The sequence below is a fragment of the Kryptolebias marmoratus genome, linkage group LG20, assembly GCF_001649575.2.
Source record: "Kryptolebias marmoratus isolate JLee-2015 linkage group LG20, ASM164957v2, whole genome shotgun sequence".
In the NCBI taxonomy this organism is placed as follows: Eukaryota; Metazoa; Chordata; class Actinopteri; order Cyprinodontiformes; family Rivulidae; genus Kryptolebias; species Kryptolebias marmoratus.
In genome coordinates, this window is record NC_051449.1 from 22,781,753 (window position 1) to 22,791,529 (window position 9,777).

General features: G+C 40.2%; 2 protein-coding genes across 2 annotated transcripts in view; one reads left to right on the top strand and one right to left on the bottom strand.

The window, feature by feature from the left end:
- The window catches only part of nsun4 (NOP2/Sun RNA methyltransferase 4), an 8,491-nt gene extending 5,996 nt beyond the window's left edge, over nucleotides 1-2,495 (bottom strand). Inside the window, exons 1-2 of the mRNA XM_017430734.3 lie at nucleotides 2,369-2,495; nucleotides 1,017-1,230 (exon numbers count right to left, since the gene is read on the bottom strand). Coding sequence (XP_017286223.1) covers nucleotides 1,017-1,230; nucleotides 2,369-2,464 — 310 coding nt within the window. The 5' untranslated portion in view covers nucleotides 2,465-2,495. The remainder of the gene's footprint in view (nucleotides 1-1,016; nucleotides 1,231-2,368) is intronic.
- A 127-nt stretch (nucleotides 2,496-2,622) lies between these two features.
- On the top strand, nucleotides 2,623-5,451 carry LOC108244495 (cytochrome b-c1 complex subunit 6, mitochondrial). The gene is made up of 4 exons (XM_017430741.3): nucleotides 2,623-2,775; nucleotides 3,158-3,208; nucleotides 4,222-4,383; nucleotides 5,162-5,451. The coding sequence occupies exons 1-4, from the start codon at nucleotides 2,728-2,730 to the stop codon at nucleotides 5,192-5,194; spliced, it is 294 nt and encodes a 97-aa protein (XP_017286230.1). The 5' UTR covers nucleotides 2,623-2,727; the 3' UTR covers nucleotides 5,195-5,451.
- Nucleotides 5,452-9,777: the final 4,326 nt, after the last annotated feature.

A 9,777-nucleotide genomic window follows, 5' to 3' on the forward strand; every position in this document is an offset into this window, starting at 1 on the left:
GTTTGAAGTCATCAACAAGAATGGTGGAGCTACTCATTACTGAGTCCTTTTTTTTGACACTTTGATTTCTGTTTTGGGGGGTTTTCAGGTTTTTTTGAGCTATGGTCTTAAACTTTTGATCAGCTGAAAAAATCATGTTGGAGTGTAAATGCAGTTTTCAATTAATTCCCTGCTCAAAAGTTTTTGTCTCTTACGCTGATTTCTTCTTTTAACATTGTGAAGCTCTACTTAGAACCTTCTTAAGATCCAATAGTGCAAAATGCAAAATCTTGCAATTTTTTGACTGGTCTTAAGATTTTGATCAAGAGTGTATGTTAAACTTACTTAATCATACCCATTTTTGTGTTGGCAAGGGTTGATTAGCTGTGTCTGCCATCCTGAATTGGGTTGACTCCAAAAGGTAATAAGGTGTAGATGTACATCCAATGATTACTTTCTAAAAGTCATTAAAATCCGTCCATCCATCCAACTCCATCATTTGTTCCGGAGTCGAGTTGTGGGGGCAGCAGCCCAGACATCTCTCTCCACAGCCACCTCTTCCAGGAGTATAAGTCTTTCCAGCGTGTCCTGGGTCTTCCCCAGCTTTGCTCCTCTTTTCACCCAAGTGTCAACATATGGCTGCAGGCCAGATGACATGGCCTAAGGTATCCTGTCGCCGTGTGCACTTATGGAACCCCATATGTTCAAACATGGTGTTTGTTATGGACAAACTGTGACTAGCACAGAAGTCCAATAACAGAACACCACTCAGGTTCAGATCAGAAAGGCTGTTCCTCCCAATCACACACCTCCAGGTTGCATTGCCATTACCCCTCAAACTCCGTAAAACTGGCTGTTATAGCCATTATTTTGTTGTCACCTTCAGCTGCAGGCAATAAATATGTACTTGAGCATACACACTCTAAATCTTAGGAACTGTAAGCTTTCAAACCACAACAAAGACCGCTTTATCCACCAGTAAACAAGCAGAGTGGCCTGAACCACCACAACTGATTTCAACATAAGTGCACACATACCCACTCCATCGTTGATGAAGTCTCTGCATCCCTGGACTTGGAGTTCTGCCAGGCTAACATCACTAGAGAAAACATTGATCAGGGCTCCGTACTTTTTCTCAGACAGCAGGGCGATTCTGATTGATGGCCACAGTGACCCCAGCTCAGTACCGTACGTGGCATCAAAGTGCTGCAGGGCCAGCCTGGTGGGAGGGTGCTTGGGGCGTGTAGCAGCCTGTCGAGGAGTAACATAGTTGTTTTAAATTTATGGTCTTGCAGTGCCTTCAAATATCCCTTGGAACTTTTCCACATCTTGTGATGTTACAACAACAAACTGTAAAGTATTTTACTGGATTTCTATGTGACAGATCAACACAAAGTAGCTCATAATTGCAATTGGGCCAAAAAGTTCAGTTATGGTGTGATCTGAGCAGAGCAGCTTCTTGGCTGCTTCTCAGATTAATGCTCTTCTCACCTGGCCTGTCAGTTTAGGAGGTCAGCCATCTCTTGGTAGGTTTGCAGTTGTATCATACTTTTTCCATTTTAATATGATGGATTGAACAGAACTCTATGAGATGTTCAAAGCTCAGGATATTGTTTTATAACCTAACCCCGCATTAAACTTCTCAACAGCTCTCTCCCTGACCTATTTGGTGTGTTCCTTGGTCTTGATGATGCTGTTTGATCTGAGATTAAATTACACTGAGGTGGACTTCTTTTACTCATTAGGTGACTTCTGAAGGTTGTTGGTATCAGAGAAAAGAGGGATGAATACAAATGTATGCTACACTTCAGATTTTTATTTGTAAAGAAATTTGAAAACCACGTATTATTTTTTTATTTTCTTCTCACAATAATGCTCTACTTTATGTTCATTTATCACAGATAATCCCAGTTACATACTTTGATTTCTGTTGTTGTACCGTAACAAAATGTGGAAAAGTTCAAGGAATATTAAGACTTTTTCAAGGCACTGTGTGGCTTTTAGTTAGGAATTCAAATACCCACCGAACAAGGTAGGCAATAAATAGATTAAATTACAATATGTCCAAAATATACAACTGTTCATTTTCAAAACAAATAAAGTAATATAATATAAAGACAAAGTCATTGCATCAATACATGCTGTATTTCTTATCCTTAGAGACCTGGAAGTGATTACATTTAGCTAGAAAACTTATTTATTTTATGTTTCTTCTGTACCCTGACAGACTTTTCAGATTTTAGATTTTTTTTTTCAGGAAAAACTGTGAGCTGCATCTAAATAGACTACTGAACGATGCAATTTTTACTCAAATTACAAAAAAGGACAGAAAATTTACAAATGATAAACACTATAAACTATTTCATTTGTTCGTCTGTTGAAAACGTACCCATTTTTCTTTTACTCGGTTCCGTTGAGGCGTCAGGTTCCTCAAATCTTTAAGTTTTCTCAATAAAAACCTGGACCTGTCCAAGAACAGCGCCATTGCACCGTGCTACACCGTTTTTCGTCCGACTTTTCCTTCATAACACTAACGACAGTTCCGCAGTTCCTTAGTGGGCGGGTTTTATACCAAACCCTAATTGGACAACCTGAATGTCACTAACACCTCGAAGCCAATAGAAAACGTTATGGAACGACACTTCTAGTCGTTTCCGGCGTGTGATCGACCTTGTGTCCTCGACCAGGGATAGTAGTAGTTCTTGACTTCATTTCGCTGATATTTTGATAAATTTCACTTTTGAAAAAATGGTTTTCGAAAAGAAAATGCTTACATACGGAGACCCTGACGATGAGGTATTGAAAAACATTAATATTAACTTTAACATAGGTTGTTTTTAATTTGTGTGTGGTAGTCCGTGTGTTAGCCAACTCTGTTGCTCAGTTTAGCTGTGTACTGTTCCAATAAAGTGTCAACCTTACTTTCAACATGAAACGTGGACTTTTGACTGAAATTGTAATACAACACGACAAGAATGACCCCTTTACTGTTTAGGTTGTACTGAAAAGACTTACTTGGAAATACTAGTACCTCATAAACCACAACATATCTTATACTCAATAAGAGTTTCTTCTTTTAACTTCTTCAGTGTTATTTTTGTGCACTCCCGGGTCCTGAATGGTTTTTGTTTTTATAGCAGACACAAACTAACCAGAATGACTTTGCTTGTCTGAATAGGAGGGGGATGCACCTGAAGAGGAGGAGGAAGAAGAGGAGGAAGAAATGGTGGTAGGTTGACTTAAATGGGCAGAATTAAAGCTCTGAGCCAAACAACTGTTTAAACTGTTAATAGGTTTGTATATCTCTATAGTCTGTTTATTGTTTCAAGATATTTGTGGTGTGTTTCAGGACTTTTTTTTATTATTTGTGTACTAGTTATTGTAAAGCTCAAGATACATTTCTTGATGAACCTTATAGTACATAAAAGAAAAGGTCAGCAGTCGCAACATTTCTGTTTTGTATTGCTGTTTTTCACTTAAAGGGATAGTCCACTCATTTTGAAACAGAGTTCTGTGGAAAGATTATGAATAATGAATGTCTTACCTGTTGTGGATAGTTTTTTGAACAGTCTCAGTTTGGAGAAATGGAGTTTAAGTCTGACAGGACTGATGGAGCTAATGGCTAATCCAAACGCAACAAAGACCAAAGGTGATTGTTGCCGATTTGAAACAACTAACAATTAATGCAAATGCTATCTTTGAGACCGTTTCATCACTGTCACTTTTGCATTACATAAAATTTACATGGAGTTCTGTGGTTGTTTGCAAGAGCAACTAAAAGCAGAAGCAGCTAGCTGTAACACTTCTGGTACGGCCAGGGGGTACTTAAAAGAAAAAATATTGTATTTCTTCTAAAAATAATCGTGTAATGTAAAACTGACAACAGCAAAAATGTCAGTGAAATAGCATTTGCATAAACTACTACAAAACCTCTGAGATTGAAGCTGATTTAACACAGTATTAATAAAAAATACAGTTAAACTAGCTCTTAGCTCATCAGTCCTGTCAGAGTTGAACCTTCTCCAAACTGAGACCATTCAAAAAGCTATCTACAACAAGTATGATCGTAAATGTTCATAACTTTTTTGCAGAACTTCAAAATGACCAGAATATCACTTCACCTTCAGACTTGAGCTTATCAACCACTGTTTTCATTTTAAAATCATCACAAGTAGCATTCAGAATGTAAATAGTACTGCTTTATTTTTTTTAGCATAAAAGAGGTTCTTCTGTGCCTTTCAGGACCCTTTAGAAACCGTAAGAGCAAAGTGTGAGCAGACTGAACACTGTGTGCACCTCAAGGAGCGTCTGGAGTCCTGTGAAGCCAGGGTAAACTCCAGGTCCCACACTGAGGAGGAGTGTACAGAAGAACTCTTTGACTTTCTGCATGCACGGGACCATTGTGTAAGTGTGTGTTATACAAAGAAGAATGGACGTTAAATGATAGTCTGTTCTGTGGCATTTACAATGAAGCAGATTTAGTGTCTTGGTAAAACAAAACTTCAGGTTCGGTGCTGGATTTTCAGTGTCATAAAGCTGGCTCACTTCTTACCTGAGTTTATCACCACAGTAACTTGACCTTTTCAAGTTAAGTTTTAAGATGTTTGGGTTAAGACAAGACATCAGGTGTAAAAGCACTGCCTGTCTCAACCCATCAATTCTTATCCAAAATGAAGAATTTAATCCTTGGTATGTGTGGACATTGTGTTCTCTGTCTGAGTTAGCTTGCTTTGTTTTGGTTTTCACTTAGAAACATCTTCATGAGAAATAATTCAACACATCTCAATGCTTCATTCCATCAGGAGTTTCAGAATATTTCTGCCAAAATGAGTAATGTGAAAATGACGGGAGTGTAAATGTTTAGATGGTAGCGTTAGCATGAACTGCTGTGTAATTTCAAAGCAAGAAGTTATTTTAACAGTGCAATGATATGCTGTGGAAGTGGGTCCACTTGGACTAGCCATAATTGGCTTGTAGTCTGAGCAGCCATCGCCATGGTGACCTTAACTGGGCTAAATGACACCTTTATGACATTGAAAACTCACTTTCAGCTCAATGTAACAGGCTATACTGTTAGTCTCACCTCATAGTACATCCCTACACTCATCCATTTCATAATGTTTAACTTAATTTGCTGTGTATTTTAGTAAAGATGCTAATTGTTTGTCTTCCTTATTTTCAGGTTGCACACAAGCTCTTCCAGAACGTGAAATGACCTGTCCGCCCAGTTCCCCACATCGTGCATCTGTACAATCTAATTAACGTTTTTTTGGATAATCGTCAGCTGTCACACCTGATCTGCTGCGTTGTATTGGACTAAGTGAACATTTTTTTTGTTTGTGTTCAGTGCAAACTTATGTGATTAGGAATCACACCTACTACTTATCATTGGTAAAACAGATTTAAAGTTTTGTTTAAAATAAGATCTGTGACAAAATGATACCAATAAAACAAGAAGCTATACAAATTAAACAGTCTGAGCTGTTAACTTGGCAGCAATGCCATTCTATTAACTTTCAGCCAGCCACATGGAGTAATCTTTCTCTGAAATCCACCAGGAAATTTAACTTTTTTTAACAGTTGAGGAAACAAAAAGTTCAGTTTCACAGACATCACTGTTACAAGTCATCAAAATACAAAGTCCTGCCTTAAATAAAAAGTAAATAAAGATCTCTGCCTTTATTGGAGAAAATGGATCAGAGATAAATATCCAACAATCTGGAAGTATATACTTTATTTGAAAGTGGAATACTTAAATTTATTACTACATTATTAACATGAATACTGTACAGTAAAGACTCACATAGGCTGCATAGTTCATGTCTATATTTTATCAAAAGGAGTTTTAATAAAATGTTTACTTTCTTCAGAAGTTTGATCTTTTTTGTCCTTACATGTAAAAATAGCAATAGATGTCGGTGTTGTAAATCTTTTATTTCATCAGAAACCACATTTAATGAATTATTTTTATTTTACACTTCAAGTACATTTTGTAGCTCTGGACAAATTTCATTTACAGAAACGGTGTAAACATCGAATTCATCAGGATACCTCACTGGAGCAAGACCTGGGGGAGAAACTCACTGGCGAGCTGGTAGATGGGTTTAGACTCCTGGGGCTTGGCCGGGCTAAGTCTAAAAGAGTGACTGGAGGCCATCTTCACATGGGCCCTCAACTTGCATGGAGGATCAGCAAATTTCAGAACAAGTCACATGTGATGAACACAGTTGGTTGACAAGGTGTAGATAATGACATTGATAAATAGCTGCATAAAGCTGTGTGTAATTGTGAAACAAAAGCAGCTTTGGCACTGCTGGAGGACATTGCCAATGGAAGAATTGGTTGTTGTCATGGATCACACAGACCTGCTGGTATATGATGTTGGTCAGTAAGAATTACTCCACTTTGTTCGCTTTAGCAGCTTTATTCCACCATGCACAACTACAACTGATTCCCCTCTACCGCCCCACACACGAGGTAAAAAGGACACCACAGTGCCCCCTAGTGGACTGGTGTACAATATACCCAAAAGAACTGTAACATATGATGATGACTGGCTTATTAGCTGATATTGGGCCATTCTTTTGGAACTCTATGCTGAACTGGACCCTAGCATTACAGAGGGAGATAAAGAGAAGCTATGAATTGCTGGTGTGAACAAGAAGGCCTGTTGCTGCTGTAGAGAAGTTGATGAGCAGTAATTGAACTCACCTGTGGGGAAGGAGATAAAAGGGAACAGGAGTCCATTCTTTGGTTTTGTGTTGCTTGGCTGGGCACCAGTTGGGAGGGTGTTGTTCGCAGTGACCGGCGGTGAGGCGGTGAAGACCGGAAGTAGGGGAGTTGTTCCTGCGACAGGAGGAGAAGCTTGTTGCCTCTTTTAGACAACTAAGGACTGGGGGCTAGATGTGCCTTTTAAGGCAGATCTGACACACCTGACTGAGGTATGTTTCAGTGACTCGAGTGGAACCTCACCTGCCAATTTGAACCACAGTGTGATCAGGGTTCCTCTGTCTGAGGGGAGCATCCCAAGCCAGTGGTGTGTCTATCCTACCGAGGGGGTTATCACTAAGTGGTCTTTTAAACTTTTTTGTATCAGCTGACTGTTTTTAATATATGGGGCCAATCTGATAATTTTAGTGAGCAGCACTAGAGCAGTGAAGGTCACTTTCTTTTTCCTTTTGTGGTGCAGTGATTTAGACCGTGTAGTTTAACGGTCTGTCTGGGTTGCAGTGGTGTGCTGGCTTTCATTTCTTCACTGATCGTTTGCAGTGGTTTTGGAGAGAAAATCTGGCCTGGGCTGACCTTTAAATGTCTGTTCTCTATGGTTGCCTTACAGAGTTCCTCTTAAAAGATTTTAAGTTCTGGAGTATAAATAAAGATTTGTTCTTTTGATAAAGCTGAACAATTATTTTCTGCCTCATATGATTAACATTACACTGGTGCTAATTTAAGTCCTCACCACACTGGGATTCCTAGGAACTAAAGCCTTTCAGAAGCAGCTGGCTGACAGGTTGAGTATTTCACAGTCATCCCTGAGCTGTGCCATGCCAGCCATATGGGTCAGCCTCATCCATATGATGCCCAAATAGGCTATATTAAATGGCTGAAACACTTCTCTGATGTGCAATGACTAGTTTATTAACATCAACTATTTAATAAAAAGCCTACCAAGCTCCTGAGCGGCTCTGTGTTTGCAGTAATTATGTTATTAAACACAAGCATAAAGTTGGAAATGCCTCAGATGTGAGCTGCCAGCAGATCTGCAACCCCGGTTCACTGCAATCATTTACAATAATAGTGTGACACTCACGTACGTTAAGTGGTGTCTAACCTTATTAGATGAGAGGTGATGCCAGCCGACCTTCACTTTATTTCCACCTTTATGTTGGATCATCTAACTATTTTCTTACTTCTGCTGGTGTGCACTGCTCTGACAACCACAGCTTCACACACATGGCATGGTGCAAATGCCAGAGGACAGTGTGCCAAATATGTTTTTATCCTCCACCTTATTTAAGAGCATGTCTAGGTCACCTTCCATGAAATTCCTCATTTTCCTGCATCTAGACATGATTTTGGTTTACACAGAGAGGAGAATCATACATGCAGGACATATTTACATCCATTTGTACATTTAAATGGAAGAGTGTCAGGGGAGGTGTCTCATGTACGCTCAGTTCCACACAAATTGGGATGTATGAAGGAAAAGTGCGCAGAAACATGCATAAGCCTTGTTTGATAAATCTGAATATTTTTGTGCAATCGCACTTTTCAAATTTTTTCCGTATGCCAACTTTCAGTATGAAAGCTGCACACTATTTGAAATGTGAGGCCCCTGAAGAGGAGTGATGGGGAGGAACAATCTCCCTGATCTGAACCTGAGTGATGTTCTGTTATTGGACTTCTGTGATAGGCATTGGCTGTCCATAACAAATACCATGTTCAAGCAAAGTGTTGTATAAGCATTCATGGTACCAGGCCACCTTAGACCAGTGGTCAATGGTCAATTTTGTAATTTACCATCAGACCTGTGGCCCAATGTCTTGAACCTGGTAAACTCAAACGAGTAGTGAGGGTTTGGAATCTCTGGTAGATCCCCGTCTGAGAAATCTTCAGCACACACCTCTAGGAAAGTTTTTCACATGTCCAGGGGTAGGTTAGGAAGCAGCAACTGAAGAAGCTGGTGGTGAACAACAGTGTTAATGAAGGTCGTCAAGCTGATGGAAGAGGCCTTTAGAGCTTTGCTGTCCCAGGGAAATCCTGAGGCAATTGACAGGTGCAGGGTGGCCAGAAGGACTGCAGCTTCTGTGGTTGCAGATGCAAAAACTTGAGCCTGGGAGGAATTCGGAAAAGCTATGGAGAAGGACCTTAGGTTAACCTAGAGGAGGTTCTGTCAAACCATTCAGGGACTCAGAGAGGGAAAGCAGACCCCGTCCCAGGTTGCGCTTGATGTAGGTGGGGAACTGCTTTCCCAGAGTGGGTATATTGTCCGACAGTAGAAGGAGCATTTCGAGGATCTTTTTGATTTGGTCACCATGCCCACTTTTAGGAAGGCAGAGTCTGAAAACGCAGGAAAAGACGAGTCCATTACCATGGCAGAGGTCACAGAGTTAAAACGCTCCTTGGTAGAAAGGCAGCAGGAGTGGACAAGATTCACTCTAAGACGCTGCAGGTGCTGAATATTGTGGGGCTGTCATGGTTGATGTGTCTCTTTATTATCATATAGAGAACTGCGGGGACGACTGTGAAGTGGCAAACCAGGGTCATGGTTCCTATTTTTAAAAGGGGGACTTGCGAGTGTTCTCCAACTGTTGAGGGATCACACATCTCAGCCTCCATGAGAAAGTTTACTCCAGGGTGTTGGAAGAGAGACTGAACAACTGTCGAACCTTGGATTCAGGAGGAGCAGTGTGATTTTCTTCATAGTTGTAGACCAGATTCTTCTTCTTGCAAAGCTGCTTAGGGAGTCATGGGAATTGGATTCTCCAGTCTACATTTGTTTTGTGGATCGAGAGAAGGCCTATGACAGTGTTCCCTGAGGCATTCTGTGGGGGTTGCTGCAGGAGTATAGGGTGCCGGGGTTGTTTTTAAGAGCTTTCCAGTCCTTGTGTAACCAAAACAAGAGCTGTGTCCACATCCCATCCAATCACTGAATAGATGCTTAGAACAGATAAATGTGTGGATGTGCCAAAACTTTCTCCAGCTGAACAGAAACAATACTGAAGTTATTATCTTTGGACCTAAAGAGGAGCGAACTACAATCAATGCACAGCTCCAGTTATTACAACTAAAAACCAG